The sequence below is a fragment of the Ambystoma mexicanum genome, chromosome 6p, assembly GCF_040938575.1.
Source record: "Ambystoma mexicanum isolate Mex_15411 chromosome 6p, UKY_AmexF1_1, whole genome shotgun sequence".
Taxonomy (NCBI): domain Eukaryota; kingdom Metazoa; phylum Chordata; class Amphibia; order Caudata; family Ambystomatidae; genus Ambystoma; species Ambystoma mexicanum.
This window is the reverse complement of record NC_090935.1, coordinates 74190792-74208847: the sequence shown is the minus strand read 5'-3', so window position 1 is coordinate 74208847 and position 18056 is coordinate 74190792. Positions and strand designations below refer to the sequence as shown.

General features: G+C 43.5%; 1 protein-coding gene across 1 annotated transcript in view; it reads right to left on the bottom strand.

Moving 5' to 3' along the window:
- Nucleotides 1-12343, bottom strand: part of LOC138510670 (vomeronasal type-2 receptor 26-like) — a 318905-nt gene extending 306562 nt beyond the window's left edge. Inside the window, exon 1 of the mRNA XM_069626450.1 lies at nucleotides 11498-12343. Within this exon, the coding sequence (XP_069482551.1) occupies nucleotides 11498-12343 (846 nt within the window). The remainder of the gene's footprint in view (nucleotides 1-11497) is intronic.
- Nucleotides 12344-18056: the final 5713 nt, after the last annotated feature.

Here is an 18056-nt window from a genome sequence, read left to right as displayed (position 1 = left end):
AAGAATCTCCAAACCAAGGGCTTGGAATAACTGTATGGTCAAATTATTAGTGTTGTACAACTTCAAAAAACGTAGTCAAATCGTATCAATGGAAATGTGATGTTTTTTGTTCTATTCACACATTATTCATGTAACATCCTTCTTTTCTTTTTCTTTTTCTCCCTTTTTTGTTTCCCATTCATCCAAAAACTTGTATTTTCTTGGAAATGTACCTTCCCCACTGTGTATGTCCCCCACCCGGACTTTCTCTGCAAATTAGGATTGAATGTTTGATTTGATTATTGGATTATTTGGTAGCATTTCTTACGCCCTGAAGATGGCCTAGCAAGGTTGAAACACGTGTTGGCGTGGCGTGACCAAACTTATGTGGCGTGACCAAATGTATTTCTTTTCAGAACATACTTAATGTATGGATTGGCCAATTACGAGTGACAAGGGTCTATTCATGCTTTATTAATTGGATGTCAAAATATGACCCTTTCAACTGTTCATTTGATTTTTTGTCAATACGATGTATGATAGCAATACATGTGTCTTTTTGTTAATATCCAAATACAGGAACCCTACTTATAACTCACAAGGTGTGTCTCAAACTAATGGTCTCATTTTCTAATTTCGCTAACTGTACCAATTGATGCCACATCATTGTGGCAAACATATGATTGAGAGCAGTCTGTGAAGCTAGCATACTTCAAGGATTCTGTATTGCCAAACTCGCCAATTAAAGCAGCTTTGATACACTCATGCTGACCCCTTTCTTCCACACTCAGCTTCAGAATATAGTCATAACCATTCTAAGGTACTTTGCTCAACAAACATTTAGCCCAATCCTGTTGGTCAAACATCATTGATATCACAAGCCCTTTCAAATGCCTCTAACCATCTATCTGAGATCTCCACCTTAGCTTTCTCCAGCTGTATTCTTTTGCTTTCGGCATCTCTGTCTTTGTGCCGATTCCTCCATTTTCATCTCTGCTTCTGTTTCCAACTTGTTTTCCTGAAAGGCTAACTTCTCTCTTTGTAACCCCAATTTCAGTAGTTGAGGTTTCCAGGCATCCCCCTGAAGAACAATGCTGGGTTTTGGAATAGAAGTGGCAGGGTAGGTGGAATTCCCATCGGGAGGAACTACAGTATCCCCAAGGGGACTTGCCCCATTGGAATCTTCCTCCTCCTCATCAAGGGTAACAGACTGTGCCCGGTAATCCACAAAGGCAGCTATCAGTTCTGCCCTAGACCTATCCTAAAAGTCTAATTCTCTCTCCTCACAAGCACTCTGTAGAGCAGGGCTCTCCAACCTTTACGTTAGCTAGAACTACTTGTAGTGGAGGTCAACAGTGGAGAGCTAGTAGCGGGCAATATCCGGGTGGGGCTATTTATAAACCTCTGAATTTTTACCAATATTTTTTCCCCCAATTATTTCCTCTCTATAAACAGATGAAATAACATATGCCTTCACGATTATATTAAGAACTTCAAAAACCTCTTTGTTGCATTATTATTTAATAGTAGCTGTCTCAAAAAGACAGATGTTTGATGGACTACCACACAAATATCCTGTAATTTTTGTGCTCTTCCTTGGCATTTTATACAGGCTTTCTACATGCTAAGCACACTATTGATTCCAAATGTGCATTTCACACTTAAAAAAAAAGGAATTTCCAAATTGAAAAATGCTTCTTGCGTTCACTAGTTTTCGTTGAAATGTTTTTTTTTTTTGTCAGACACCACACCTACACTGTTATTTGTGTGCCCCTCTGTGTTTTAGCAAAGGTTATATTTATGAAGATGTTATATGCTTGTCAAACTGGTCAATCACAAATAAAGGCTTCTGTTGTGCTGACAGCAGTTATTAGGAAATGAAACAGTGGGTTCATGGGTGCCAACTTTTGATTTTCACTACAGGGGCAGAAATAGCCCCACCTCCATCCTGAATATACTCAAGCAAGCAGCCCAACCCATACCCTGGCCAAAAATATATATTTTTTTAGCACTTCTTCTATGCTTCCAGTGCTATGCGGGCGACACTCTGCTCATTCACAGGCTACTCTCAGCCACCTCTTCTCCCTCCCTCATCTCTGACTGCCTGTCCGCCACCCAGGAGTGGTCTGCGGCCAATGATCTCTGCCTTAATGCCAGTAAAACCGAGATTCTCCTCATTGGAACACCTGCTCCCTCCTTTCCCGTCAGTCTCTGGCCAGCCTCCCTTGGCTCTCCTTCTGCTCCCACCTGTGAGGCTCAAAACCTTGGAGTCATCTTCGACTCCACACATCTCTGACATCTCTAAGAAGTCACACTACCAGCTGCACCTCCTCAGAGGCATTCTTCCTTTCCTCTCCTTCCCCCAGAAGCTCACTGTCTCCAGAGCTTTGGTTCTCTCCAGGTTGAACTATTGCAACAGCCCCTTTCTAAATCTGCCTGCTTCTCCTCTCTGCCCTCTGCATCAGAACAGGCCTGCGAGACTTGTCCTTGGCCTCAAGCCCAGGGATCGTATCTCTCCAGGACTGAAATCTCTGCACTGGCTCCCAGAGGCTGCGAGGATTAAGTTTAAAACCCTATGCATTGTCCACAAGGCCTTCTGGGGCCTGGGGCCTCAATACCTTCAGCTCTCTCTTCCAAAATATCTTTCTTCTTGAGCTCTTCGCTCATCCGCCTCCAACTCCCTCAGGCTAAGTCACTTCTCCAAACAACGAGTTGGTGGTAGATCTCTTTCTTCGGCTGGGGCCTTCCTCTGGAACAGCCTCCCCGCCTCACTGAAACTTGAGGAGAATCATTTCCAGTTCTGGAAACACCTCAATACCTTTATCTTTGCTTCTGCCTTTTCTCCTCCTCTCCCCTGCTGACTTCCTGGCAGATACTGAAACTGCACTGGTCACCTACACTGGTCACCTGGCAAACCCCCTGCTCTGAAGCCCAGCCCCCCCCCCAGTTGCACACCTGCACTGCCTTCCTGGCAACCCCCTGTACTTAGGGACTGTTCTGTACCTCTACAGTTCCACCACTAGCACTTGACACCTGATGTCGGCACTATCCTCCTTTCCCCTTCCCATGCACTTGCACGCCATTGAAACACATATGATATGATATGATACGGCATTTAGTTTTGAATATATAACATCTCAGCATCAGTCTGTCAACCTGCTGAGCTACCCTCGTAGGCTTCTACTGTACAGCGTGTCTATGGATTGCTTAATGTACTAAAAGTGGGTGTACCTGTGTTATGGAAGTGATTTAAAGTGGAAATGTACAGTGTGGAGTTTGGAAAGAAGCCACATGAAAGAAATTGCACCATTTTTAAAATATTATTTTGAACATTTCCAGGCGAGCGGCAGCAATACTGTAATATTTTCATTGCGTGGTCCCAATGATCCTGATCCTGCCCCAGCACTTCTGACATCTCTAAGCAGTTTACTTAAGCAAGACAGTGTCGGGGGTGCACAAAGCCAACTCTGGTACTACAGGCAGCCTCCAGAAGCAGAACGTGATATTGACATCTGTCAGGGAATTTACAAGCAGCTCCACATGGCACAGCAGTCAAGCTCCCTGCATGCAAGTGGCACGACCAGGGTTCAGATCCTGATCAAGGAAAATAGCCGCAAAACACAGCATTGAATAATTAAACTTTAAAAAGTGTTTATATTTCAGTATTTCCAGCACTCGACATTTGGCGACCTCTGCTGTAGAGCTTCTAAACTCATTCTTGTCAATTAAGAATTAGCAATAGGTTCCATTGTAGTGAGGTTTTTCTAGTATACAGCACTAAAACCCAAATAAACCGAAAGTGTAGATTTTTTTGTCGGTAGCAAGATGAAACACAGTCCTAAAACCAGTGATCCCACCGCTCTGCCCCCTTTGTGAATACTGGAGGAGGGTGTCTGTACTTGTGCCCATTATATGGTTCGGGGAAGAGGCACAGAGCTACATCCAAGGCTCTCAATTGGTAACATTGGGCAAGTAGCCAGGCTGAGACTCAAGGGAGGTGATGCAGGCTTGTTATTAGGTACAGTGAATCCCCAAGCCCCCACCAAGCAATGCCTACACAATAAATCAGTTACTACCACAGAGCTTGTTGTATGTGAATGTCTGTTATTTTGGGTGTGTGACGTGACTGTGTGTTTTATGTGTAAATTGGCTGGGTTTTTGTGGTTGAGCGCTTTGGCTTGTGTATGTAAAGGTTAGGCCAAGTGCCTGGGTTGTTTGTTGTATGTTAATATCTGTTATGTTGAGTGTTTATTTTTGTGTTTTATGTGTACATTGGCTGATGTTTATGGTTATGGTACTGCATGCTAGCTTGTTCTGTTGGTAGGGGTATGGTCCAGTAACTAGGATTGTTGTTGTTTGCAAGTGTTAGTTATGTTGGATGTTTGATTGTGTGTAGTTTGGTTATACAATGGACATGTATAGTACTACGGATGAGTGTAGGAGGGGCGCAGGAGTGGGGGGGCTTAGAACATTGGGTAATCGCAAAGTTTTTCTCAGTTGCTAATCTTCAAGATGTTATTTAAGTGTGATGCATGGCTAAACTTCACAATTCTATGTAAATGCGAGGCAAGGATAATCTGCACAAATCTAAATGTGACACATGACTAATCTTTACAATTCTATCTAGATGGGACGCATGGCTAAACTTAACAAATCTATCTAAATGTGACACATGGCTAATCTTTACAAATCTATCTAAATGTGACGCATGTCGTTCTTCACAATTCTATCTAAATGTGACACATGACTAATCTTCACAAATATATTGTGACTCATGGCTAATCTTCACAAATCCATCTAAATGTGACGCACTGCTATTCTTTACATTTCAATCTACATGTGACGCATGGCTAATCTTCCCAATATGTCTATTGTAACAGATTTGCTGCCCCCAAAATACAATTGGGCGCAACACATTTTGTTTCTCACAAAATGCATCTAAATGCTGCCTGACGTCTGCCCCCTAGTATACATGTAGGTGCAACAACTCTCCTTCCACAATTAAGTACAACTGCTAACGATAAAACATATCACAATGGATGACTATGGAGGATAGCACACTCAACTCAGACTCTAACTATATTAGCAATGTTTACATAGTGGCTGGGTCCTGGAGCACAGTAATGGTTGTGCTTCCTGACCTGTATCGCCGTAGGATGGCTAGTTATAGGGTTTGGCAATGTTCAACACACATTAGCTATGGTGCAGAACACAATGGGTAACTATGGAGCGAAGCACAGTTATACCTCAGAGCGCAGCAGGGGAATATAACAAGGCTATACTAACAGTTTGGGTTTGGTTTCTGTACCTATTTAAAGCTCCATCTAGAGTATTGCTATCTTACACACTTAGATTGAGTGCCAAAATGGTTAATTTACACACTTAGGCTAGGTTACATGGTTGCTGCCCTTTGCCTTGTGGACCTTTGCCCGGGCAAGGCTACATGGAAGGGCCTCTGAAATGCTGCTGCTGCAACCACAGGAGGGAATAGAGCAATGAGAACCAGAAGGATGGGTAGGTGAGGAGTGGGGAGGGAGGGTCAGAGGATGGATGAAGGTGAGTGCCTTTCTCTTCCTGGACCCGCTCACAGTCAGGCCACATTGAACCATTTATCAGAGATAAACTCATAATCTAAAAATAAGCTTGAAGTCTATGTTCCTATTATTTCAAATAGCTTAAAGTGCCCAGGTTCAAAACACCTAGAATGGGGGGGCTGCCTATTTTCCTACCGGCCGACACAATTGTGGCACTATCGAACTGAAACAAGAACTTCAACCCCCTTGACTTTAGAAAGCAACTGAGCAGCTGGCATTAAAATGGAGAAACTACCACTTCTAATTCACGGCATGAAACTGAACGGTCCTTCAGCACCAAGAGGCTACTCCTGATTGGTTGCAGTTGTTCTGTATTTGCTCTTAAACATAACATAACAGAACATAACATAACATAGCAATAATAGTTTTGGACTAACAAAATACTGTAGAAATGTATGTGATGAATACATTCGTCTGATTCAATCAGGTTTTGCCAGGTGTACTTACGCATGGCAGAAACATGTAACTCACAAGGTGGGAATGTACACTTGATAAATGAAAAGGTATACGTCTGATGATTGTGTTCACTGAGTAGTGGGGAGGGAGGGTCAGAGGATGGATGAAGGTGAATGGGAAAAGGTATACGTCTGATGATTGTGCATGAATCACATGTCACAGGGGAGTGGGGAGGGAGGGTCAGAGGATGGATGAAGGTGAATGGGAAAAGGTATACGTCTGATGATTGTGCATGAATAACGTGCCACAGAGGAGTGGGGAGGGAGGGTCAGAGGATGTATGAAGGTGAATGGGAAAAGGTATGCGTCTGATGATTGTGCATGAATAACATGTCACAGAGGAGTGGGGAGGGAGGGTCAGAGGATGGATGAAGGTGAATGGGAAAAGGTATGCGTCTGATGATTGTGCATGAATAACATGTCACAGAGGAGTGGGGAGGGAGGGTCAGAGGATGGATGAAGGTGAATGGGAAAAGGTATGCGTCTGATGATTGTGCATGAATAACGTGTCACAGAGGAGTGGGGAGGGAGGGTCAGAGGATGGATGAAGGTGAATGGGAAAAGGTATACGTCTGATGATTGTGCATGAATAACGTGCCACAGAGGAGTGGGGAGGGAGGGTCAGAGGATGGATGAAGGTGAATGGGAAAAGGTATACGTCTGATGATTGTGCATGAATAACATGTCACAGAGGAGTGTGGAGAGATGGTAAGAGGGTGGATGAAGGTGAATGGGAAAAGGTATACGTCTGATGATTGTGCATGAATAACGTGCCACAGAGGAGTGGGAAGGGGAGGGTCAGAGGAAGGATGAAGGTGAATGGGAAAAGGTATATGTCTGATGATTGTGCATCAATAACATGTCACAGAGGAGTGGGGAGGGAGGGTCAGAGGATGTATGAAGGTGAATGGGAAAAGGTATACGTCTGATGATTGTGCATGAATAACATGTCACAGAGGAGTGGGGAGGGAGGGTCAGAGGATGGATGAAGGTGAATGGGAAAAGGTATACGTCTGATGATTCTGCATGAATAACATGTCAGAGTGGAGTGTGGAGGGAAGGTGAGTGGGTGGATGAAGGTGAATGGGAAAAGGTATACGTCTGATGATTCTGCATGAATAACATGTCAGAGTGGAGTGGGGAGGGAAGGTGAGTGGGTGGATGAAGGTGAATGGGAAAAGGTATACGTCTGATGATTGTGCATGAATAACATGTCACAGAGGAGTGGGGAGGGAGGGTCAGAGGATGGATGAAGGTGAATGGGAAAAGGTATACGTCTGATGATTGTGCGTGAATAACATGTCACAGAGGAGTGGGGAGGGAGGGTCAGAGGATGATGAAGGTGAATGGGAAAAGGTATACGTCTGATGATTGTGCGTGAATAACATGTCACAGAGGATTGGGGAGGGAGGGTCAGAGGATGGATGAAGGTGAATGGGAAAAGGTATACGTCTGATGATTGTGCGTGAATAACATGTCACAGAGGAGGGGGAAGGGAGGGTCAGAGGATGGATGAAGGTGAATGGGAAAAGGTATACGTCTGATGATTGTGCGTGAATAACATGTCACAGAGGAGTGGGAAGGGAGGGTCAGAGGATGGATGAAGGTGAATGGGAAAAGGTATACGTCTGATGATTGTGCATGAATAACATGTCACAGAGGAGTGGGGAGGGAGGGTCAGAGGATGGATGAAGGTGAATGGAAAAAGGTATACGTCCGATGATTATGCATGAATAACATGTCACAGAGGAGTGGGGTGGGAAGGTCAGAGGATGGATGAAGGTGAATTGGAAAAGGTATACGTCCGATGATTCTGCATGAATAACATGTCACAGAGGAGTGGGGAGGGAGTGTCAGAGGATGGATGAAGGTGAATGGGAAAAGGTATACGTCTGATGATTGTGCATGAATAACATGTCACAGAGGAGTGGGGAGGGAAGGTCAGAGGATGGATGAAGGTGAATGGGAAAAGGTATACGTCTGATGATTGTGCATGAATAACATGTCACAGAGAAGTGGGGAGGGAGGGTCAGAGGATGGATGAAGGTGAATGGGAAAAGGTATACGTCTGATGATTGTGCTTGATGGGGAGCAGGTGCAAGTGGATCTAGGTCACATGGCCTAAGCACCACCCACCTTCTTAGCCCTGCTTTTTCCTTCCTGCTCTTAACTATTAGATGAAGGGCATCTCTCGCCCGGGCATCTGAAGCGAAGGGCAGACTAAGAAAAGGGCAATTCCTGTTTGGACCTGTTCGGACCAGGAGGACCCAGGGCCTGACCCCCTGCTCAGACAGCAGGCAAGCATGCACAAACATGTGTTACCCCATCTGTTCCCACAGGCCATCCCCAACCTCTCTTGTCCCCCTGTGATGTTCCCTTGTGCCCCCCCTCTTGCACACAAGTGTTGCCTGTTTTGCTCGATTCTTCTACCCTGTTCCCCCTCAACATCCTCCAGCCTACTTCTACAGGAGTCTGTCCTGATACCTTCTGGTTTCACCATCACTGTCTTGTGGCCAATGCTGGATTGACTTTTATGGACTTCATTCATTCACAGTGCATTACCCTTTCTCAACTCTCATGCTGGACTTCCTTTGCATCTTGTACTCATGGTGGCCCTGAATCATGCTGTTCTCATCTGCATCTTGTATCCTGGCTTTCAACATTATGTGTTACTACTGACTTCTGCAATTATATTCGCTCTCCACTCTTGCTTCTCCACTCTTTTTGACTGCTTACTCTCTGTTCTCTCCTCCTTTCGCTTCTCCCTTTTCCTATCTCCTCCCCTTACGTTCTTCTATACACTTACTCTATCAGAATTAGCCTAATATGATAGCAACCTTGTCTGTTTCCTCCACCCTGCCATTACTGTTTTTTTCCTCCCCACACCCCCTCCAGCACTATCTGAAATGTCATTAGGCTTAGTATGAAAGTCGCTTGTTTTGTTCCTCCCCTCCGTTTCTGCACCAGAAATGTTGTCAGGCCTAGTATGGTAATCGCCTGTCTGTTTCCATTTCCTTCACACTCTCCCCCTCCCTTCCTTATCTATGTCATAGCTCTTGCACTATCTGAAATGTCATCAGGCCGAGTATGATAGTTAATTTCACATCCTTACTGTTCATGGCCTGTAAGAATGTCATTGTATTTTCCCTTCTTCCGTCCCGTGCCTTGAAACGCTTTGAAACACATTGTGTATAGGCGCTATATAAATAAACTATCATATCATATCATACCATATCATGAATAACATGTCATAGAGGAGTGGGGAGGGAGGCTCAGAGGATGGATGAACGTGAATAGCAAAAGGTATACGTCTGATGATTGTGCATCATAACCTGGCACGGAGGATGTTCTGCCAAATTACAATTTTTGCACTGTGAAAATGGCTGGCTTTTACTTTGGGGGTGTGTCAATGGAATTTAAAAAATGTATAGTTTACACAGTATTCACTAGAAATAGCTCAAGCTGTGCTTTTCCTTACAACAAACAGTTTATAGTGTAACTCATAACGGGTTGGTGGTAATTCAGTGGTAAATCTGCCAGATTACTGCCAAACTCCATTACCGTAAAAAAACACTCATTCCACAGATTTAAAGAAGGATTACATGTTGTGGTAGGGTGGTGTAAATCCCCATAGAACTCCATAGTGATTTTGGCAGAATTACCACCGGCAGTGATTCTGCTGGCAGTTATGCTGTTCATGTCACTGATTTTTGGTGTTAAAGTGATGGATTCACCTCCACCTTTTTTCTGGAGCTATATCCACCATTGTACCACCAAACTTGTAGTATGGTGGTGAGGTGTTTAAACGTAATGGAATTACCACTACATTAATGCCATTTTTACTTACACTGACAAGCTTGTAATGAGGACCAATGTTTCGTACTTCTTAACTTAAAACGTCACTTCCGCCTGAGATTTCGCAAGTGAAATATCAAACGACTGGTGTAATACCAGCGGTAATACCACCAAAATCCCATCAATGTGGACTAACACTGCCAAACCACCACTTGTAGTCAGGCAGTGATACCGCAAGACCAAGTGGTAGTAACAGTAATTCTGTTTGGTGGTATCTTGGCAGATTTACTGCCGAGATACCACCAAACTTGTAATGATCCTCAGTGTAATGAAGTCAATTGAGAAGACATGTGGCGTCAGGTGGCATCTGTGGGTGAGACACACTCGCCTGATTTGGGGGAGTTGGATGACACATCCTCCAGTGTCCATCTCTTGGTGCGAGTGGATGAGACACATGCCCTTAGGTGACACCTGGTAGGAAGGAGATTGAACCTTCCAGATCCATATATCTGTCAACCCATTCAATGATAAGTCATAGATTCATAATGATGACAAGATCGCTGATGGCGTTAACATCTTACGATTCATCATAGACCAGACCATTTTGAGCAATGCTACCAGAAAGAGCAATGCTGAGGAGGATAATGAAGACATCAAAGAAAGAGAGGCTGCAGTATTAAAAGACACACTTCCCCCACCTGTGTATAGTTTCTTCAAGAAACAGCCTTCATGTTAAACATCACACCATTATGTGGCATCCGCAACATCCTCACAGTCATAAACATCAGCACCATGGTTTCCACGTGAGCCAAGACTGTCCTAATCCATAAGGAAAACAAATATCTGCCAGTATTACACACAGAAAAAAGCTGTTCTGTAATTTCAGTGGGACACATAGAACTAAATCTGGCTACATGCACACTCTGTTGGAAAGCGTTGTGCTGCAGGAAGGTAAGGACCAACTTAGGAACCATATCTATCTGGCTCCATATGTGGTGGTAACTTGCACAAGGATGAGAAGTCAAAAGATCTGAGGTGCATCCCTCTGCACACACTCATATGAGCAACATACCTCCATCATTCCACACAATTAACCATGAAGAAACTACACACAGGTGGGGGAAGTGTGTCTTTTAATACTCTAGCATTTGTTTATGGGATTGTTTCATTTTCCTCCTCAGTATTGCTCTTTCTGGCAGCAATGCCTGGTCTGGTCTGATGAATCCTTATTTTTGAGGCCATCAGCTATCTTGTCCTCATTATTAATGTATGACTAATCATTGGATGGGGTGACAGATATAGAGAACTGGAAGGTTTGGAGGTGGTGTAAGATTGATATTAAATGTTTAAGAACCTGATTAACAAAGGCTTGTTTTCTATCTATAGGATTGATTTCATGCATTGACTGCCGTTTCAAGGTCATTGGAGGCTAGATGGATTCACAAAACATGGTGCAGCTATGACAAGGAGCCAGGTCACGTGGCCTCTGCAGGGCTTTCTGCAGAGCTGTAGTGGAATCCGCAGTGGTTTGAAGCAATTGCTTTATTACATTCACATATTCGTTATTCTACTGGCAACCCTGACAGCATGTTAAACACCTTCCATGTTGATGCCTATAATTTTGTAGCAAGATCAACACACTTGCCCTGTTGGATCCACGAAACAGACAATTACCTTCTGGGGTTTGAACTCTCGCTTTGCACCTTCAGCAGAAGGAGCAGTCCCGACGTCTGATGCCAGCATGCTGTGTAAGGCGTGAGCCAGGGCGTAGACCGCCATGTATACTCGGAATGTGAATCGCAAGTTGAAGGAATCATAGAACGAAGAGGCAGCGCTTTGCAAGGTTTCATTGCCTGAACATAAAGGCAGAGTTGGTTTGTTCCATTCACTCATATTATCAAAATTGCACTGGAAAAATTCCACCCAGAGATGATTTTCAGTGTCGTTCTCTGGAAATATAGATTGATTAACACCATAGACAAAATCCTGGAATCCAGGAATGTCCCCTGTCTTGATGGAAAATGCCAGGGTTCCATTGAATATTTGCAATACATTTTCAAAATAATTCTTTTCTCCAAAATATGTCGTTCCAGATACAACCCAAACTCTACTTGGCACCTTATTCAACATACTTTGAAGGACAAATTGTACCATTAAAGTTCCTGTGCTGTAAAGGATGATAACCTTTGATGTGAAAGTATTGATAGCTTGAGAAATACTTATACGTCTATCAAAAGCAAAAAGAGAAATCTCTGTTTCCAACAGATAGGAAAACTCAACACAGCCTCCGCTCTCAGAGATCAGCTTCTTCAATTCTCGCAGAGCTCTCTCTCCGCTCTCATCCGCCGGGGCCAGGATCCCGACCCAGGTCCAACCAAAATGCTTCAACAGCTGAGCTATTCCGTCGAACTGGGATCGCTCGTCCGGGACTGTGCGGTAAAAGGTTGGAAAACTCACTCTGTCACTAAAGATAGGGGCTTGAGCCCCATAACTGATCTGCTGGCAAACAAATAAAGGCATATTAAGAGATGTTCTAAAAACAGCAAAATAAATAGGTAGGAAAAGGCTTGCAGCAATAATGTTCTGATATAAGATTGGAAAAGTGGATGAAAAAGCATCTTCCTGTCGAGGCAATGCACACAGGTGATTATGAATGAACAGCTCCAGTAAAGCAGAACTTCAAAGACAAAGAATATTGATGAAATATGTAACAACAAGAATTCAAAAGAAGACATTTTTTCTCACAAAAATAAACAAAAAAAGTAGAGGTCTGCATATATGCTTCTTCAAAAACAAAGATTGTTTTGTGCGATTGTTCACAAAAATGTTTTTTCAAAGAGCGTGGGAGTGGTAACTGCCATATAGAATTCCCCATGTGAATTTTTTGCATGAGAGCCATGTAGTCATTTGAGTGAGGGTGCGTTTATGATCATATGTGTGGTCTATGTATGCAGGGGGCGTAGAACTGTAATGCTGGTACTTGCATGGGTCTGTGGTTGGTTGAACAAGTTTGTTGAAGACAGGAGTGTCTGGTGACGCCACACTTGCTTTTCAGTAATGTAGCCCTAGTGTACCGTCAGTGCTCCCATCTTCATTGCATGACAACAAGATGTTATGTTATGTTATGTTATGTTATTTGGCATTTATATAGCACTCTATATATCATTGGCATGATCTCAAAGCGCTGGTAGGTTGAAAGCCCTCGGGAACCACAGTCCAGGTCAAAAGAGAGAGAAAGTTTCAAAGGGTGCGTGGGTGCACCAGTTATGTGTACAACTGATGTAATTGCCAGATGGTAACTGAATCCTAGCGTTAGGTGGAGAAGATATCAGTTGAATGTGTGCAGTCTGGTGGGTGGACACCCAGACTGGGTTCTGGCTGTGTTAGGCCTGTAGAACGCTTATGTGAGTAGTTAGGCCGGAATGTCATGGGACAGCTTCGTTTTATTAGAATGATGATGTGGTCATGAAGTAATATTTGTATGTGAACAGCTAGGCCAAATCAGGGGTATAGTTGCATTCTAATTGTGTGATGGTGTAGAGTAGAGAGTAAGCGTAATGATATGGGATGGGAGTGTTTGCGTGGGTTTATGAGCCAATGAAGCAGGAGCAATTTCTAGGTTGAAATTACTGATGATATTTGTTCTTCTAAGTGTGGCACTTGCCGACATTTTACCATCATGTTTAGATGTGATGCAGGCTAACTCTAGCTAAGTGTGGCATTTGCTAACATTCACAATTCCATCTGGGTCCAGCGCAGGCTGATGCTCGTAGTTCTAGCTAAGTGTGGTATTTGTTAATATTCGACAAAAGATAAATAAGTGTGGCAATTGTGAACATTCTTGGTGCATTAAGGTCCTATCAGGCACAGGCTATTGTTCACGATTCTAGCTAGGTGTGGCAATTGCTAGCATTCAAATTCCGTCAGGGTCTGGTGCAGTCTAATGATTACAGTTTTCATTGGGTTTGGCATTACCAACATTTACAACTCTGTCTGGGTCTGGCGCAGGCTAATGTTCACAATTCTAACCAAGTGTGGGATTGCTAACATTCACAATCCTATCTAGATGTGATGCAGGTTAATGTTCACAATTCTCTCTAAATGTTGGACTGCTTAACATTCACAGGCTAATATTTACAATTCTAACTAAGTGTGGCATTGCTAACATTCACAGTCCTGACTAGATGTGAAGCAAGCTAATTTTCACAATTCCCACTTGGTTCTGCCGAAGCTCCCACTCATGGCAAGAGGATAGCTCCCTGCTGAGAGAGTCAGCGACAGTGTTCTTTACTCCTGCCAGGTGGAATTGAACAAAGAACATCCCCTGGGCGATGGCCTAGTGACACAAGTCCTGCACCTCTCTTGTCACTGTGAAACTATGTTGCAAACCTACAGCTCACATTGACCCCTCTTGAGATAAGCCTGGCTGCTTAGTCACTCTACCAACTTGTGTAGCACAGGTTTATACCAAAGGTTGGGTTAACTATTGCCACAAGGGAAAGGCTGGTGCAGTCTCCTACAGGGTACTGCATACAATCTTGCATAACAGTCCAGAAGGGATGACTTCTTCCCTTGTGTTAGTGGGACCGACTAACCCTGAAACTAACTCCAGTAGACGATCTTCCCCGACTGGCTGTACTTATTCGCAGCTGCAGTAGTCAAGTGCAACGTCTGAAATCTGGCTAGATGCTCCAGTGGTCTTTTAAGGACCCTCCAGAAGCAGGACGACCAGAACTCAAATCCCCTCAGACTGCAGGTCCCAAGAAGTGAAGGCAGCCCAAAAGTTATCCGAGATCTTCGACGGTGCTGTTTACTAAGTGCTGAAACTGCAAAGTTCTGCTGAGCCCGTAGCTGCCAACGACCTCCAAAGTGCCACAGCAGGAGCCCTCATGACGTCCTCTCTGATATCTGCACGACTGAGGCTCAGGAACCAAGGGCCTGCATCTCTGCAACAGGACAGAATCCAACTGCACCACTCTTCAAACCAGAGGTACCACTGTTTAGACTTGGGGTACTTACCTCAGTGGCTTTTAGCTGTGCTTTTCTCAGTTGGGAACTGCATTGGCTTACCTTTAGAGTGGATTATAATTCTGCGTTTCACAGTACAGAAGTCTTAACAGCTTGTGGCCCTACAAGTGATTTCTCTCTTTGAATCTAAGAAGTGCCTCAGCTCCATACACTGTTTCAAATTGACTTTGGCTGTCCTGGCTCCCTGCAGCCACTTCTAGCCCACTGTCTTTGATATTGTTTGCCCCTCATAGGTGGTTACTTGTTTTAGCCTGCTACTGCTGGGAAAGGCTTGTCTATTTATGTATTTATGGATTTATACCACGCGCAAATCCCAGAGGCAACTAGCCGCTATCACTTAAGAATATGTTTACAGAGATTTACATACGTTAGCAATTAAGAATATGGTTACAGAAGGCTTTGCCTTGTAAACATTTGACATAGTACGTTTACAGAGAATACAGTTCAATTTACGTGCAGTTCACAGAATACAGTTCAATTTACATTCAGACTATACAGGAGGTCAAGGTCAGAGTGTTGGTAACACTGGTCATGAAGTCTGTGGATGAAGGCCTGTCCTAAAAAGTAGGGTTTTGAGTTTTTCTCTGCAAAAACCAGAGGGATGTGCCATTTCTTAGATAAGTAGGGAGAGGATTCCAGAGTTTGGGATAGATCATTGGAAAGCTTGAAACCCCTGCTTTTTGCCTTCTAAATCTAGGCGTGGTGAGCAAGTTAGTGTAAAGGGACCGAGTGGGACTGCTGGACTGTGTTTTACTAATCAGACGGTTGAGGTAAGCCGGGGCTTTGTTGGGGATACATTTATGTGTGAGTGTGAGAATTTTAAATGTTATTTTATCATAGACTGGGAGCCAATGGATATTCCTCCTAATAGGTGAAATACGTTATTTGAACAGGATGTTCAGTGCCACTCAGAGTTATTAAGTTAGTAAACTCTGAGGGTTTTTATTTCATTGGCGACTATGATGGTATTGCTGTCGATGTTGAAGGATTTGTACTCGTGTGGGAGGGCGGTTACTTTACTTTTATTTCCAATTATGATCCGCTCGGTTTTGTCGTCATTAAGACACAGCTCATTCTGAGCCGTCCAGACCTGGATGGCCAGATAGATTGTATTTAAGTTTTTTGAGTCTGGATTATAGCAACAGGTGATTGGCATTATAATGTGTGTATCCTCTGCATAGTTTGTATACATGATACCCATTTTATCCAGTTTGTCAAATATAGCTTTGTAAATTCATTGTATAGCGTTGGAGACACACATGATCCTTGGGGAACGCCGCAGGTTATGGGTACAGGTGGGTCTGCTGAGGTGTCCGAGAAGACCCTCATGTTCTGATTTGAAAGAATCAATTTTATCCACTTGATGGCATCTAGGGAAAAGTGTGCAGCAGTTTCCAAGTGCTGGCATCACATGTCATGATTGACCAGATCAAAGGCTGCAGAGGAGAAGGATGCATAAGTTGTCTTTGTATTGATCCATTTGTGTTTTCTGGTCAAGGACAGCAGTTTCTGTTCCATCACCTGGTCTGAATCCAGATTGTTTTAGGCCTAAAAGGTTATTATCTTCCAAGAATTTTTGGATCTGCAGATAGGCAGTTTGGTCAAGGATTTTTAATAGGAACAGTACTGTGGTGATGGGGATTGAAATTAGTAGGAATGCTGGGGTATAAATAGGATTTTTAAGTAATGGTAAGACCCAGGCTGTTTATAAGTCTTCCGGGATAGAGTTGTTGGCAAAAGAGCTATTGATAAGGTTAGTGATGAAAGGTGCAAGTTCAATAGCTCATTCTTTTACCAAGTGTCACCCTTGCATCTAGAGGGTTTTAGGCCTTTGATCATGTTAATGGTGTCTGGGATGGCAAAAGGGGTAAATACGAATGGATTGTCCCTCTGGTGTTCTGTCAATGTGAGTATCTTTTGGGAGGAGGGATTACGATTAGATTTTCTTTTTAGAGTTATTTTTTTGTTGTAGTAGCAACACTTTGCTCAAGGCCTTTTGTATGTTGGAGCTCCACTGTTCATTTTTGAAGGTGTGGTCTGATGTGGGTGCTGGAGATTCCAATTTGCAGAGAATTGTGAACAGTTACCTGGTATTAGGATTCTGAGGTAATAGACTTCACTTTTGGCTTTGATGATTTCTTTTTTATAGTTGTTAGCTAGGGTCTGGAAGAGTTGTTTGTTTGTCTGGGTTGGAGTCTTGAGCCAATTGCGTTCTGCTGTTCTTTTGGTCATGCGCATGGTATGAAGTTCAGGGGTGAACCATGAGTTAACATGAGCAATGGGTTTGGCTTTTTTCATTTTCAGTGGGGCTATTTTATCCATAGCTGTGAGCATGTCTTTACTGAGGTTTCTGACCAATATTGAGGGGTCACTGTCAAAGATCGATGGTACTGTAAGAGTCAGTGAGGATTTTTTGGTAATTCTAGAATTCTAGTGGTGATGGAGGTGGTGAAGATTATAATGTTATGGTGTTGGTGAGGATGTCGGTGCAGCAGCTAGAGTCTGCTATCCAATCTAGGGTACGTCCTTTTTCATGGGTCCGTGTGCAGATTAAGCCTTGTGCTTTCATGGAATTAGCTAGGAGGTCGGTGTGGGTGTCTAATGGGTGTTTAGGCCTAAGTTGAAGTAACCCATAATGACTTTGGATTGTGGTTTCATATTGTGTGCCAGGAGAGATGTGATGTCTTCTTCAAATGTAGATAACAGGCCTGGTGGTCGATAAATAATGTGAAGTGTGAGCGTACAAGTTTGTGAGAGGGATAATTTTTAGTGTGATGATTTCACCTGAGGAACGGGGGTTCGGTGGAGATTCTTATGTTCATGTATTTTTTTTACTAAGAGGGCTACTCCCCTTCCCTTTGAGGTTATTCTATCCCTCCTGAATATGGAGTATCCTTCAAGGATGGCTAGTGGCAAAACAGGGCCAGAGGCCTTATGTAGCCACATTTCCATGACAACTATGAAGTTGAGGTTGTTGGTTTTGATAATATCTGCAATATCGGGTTGTAAGAGGATCCAATCCAGCACTACAGCTAAGTCAATGCCTAGTCTGGGATACTGAATGGAAACCCTTATTGATATATCTTTATGTCCAGTTTATGATTTCTGGATGACTACCCCGGTGTAACACCACTCTCTTGGAATCCCCCTGACCCCGCTGAGCCAAGAAGTAATTCTGTTTTGTAAGTTTAAAAGGTTTATTTGA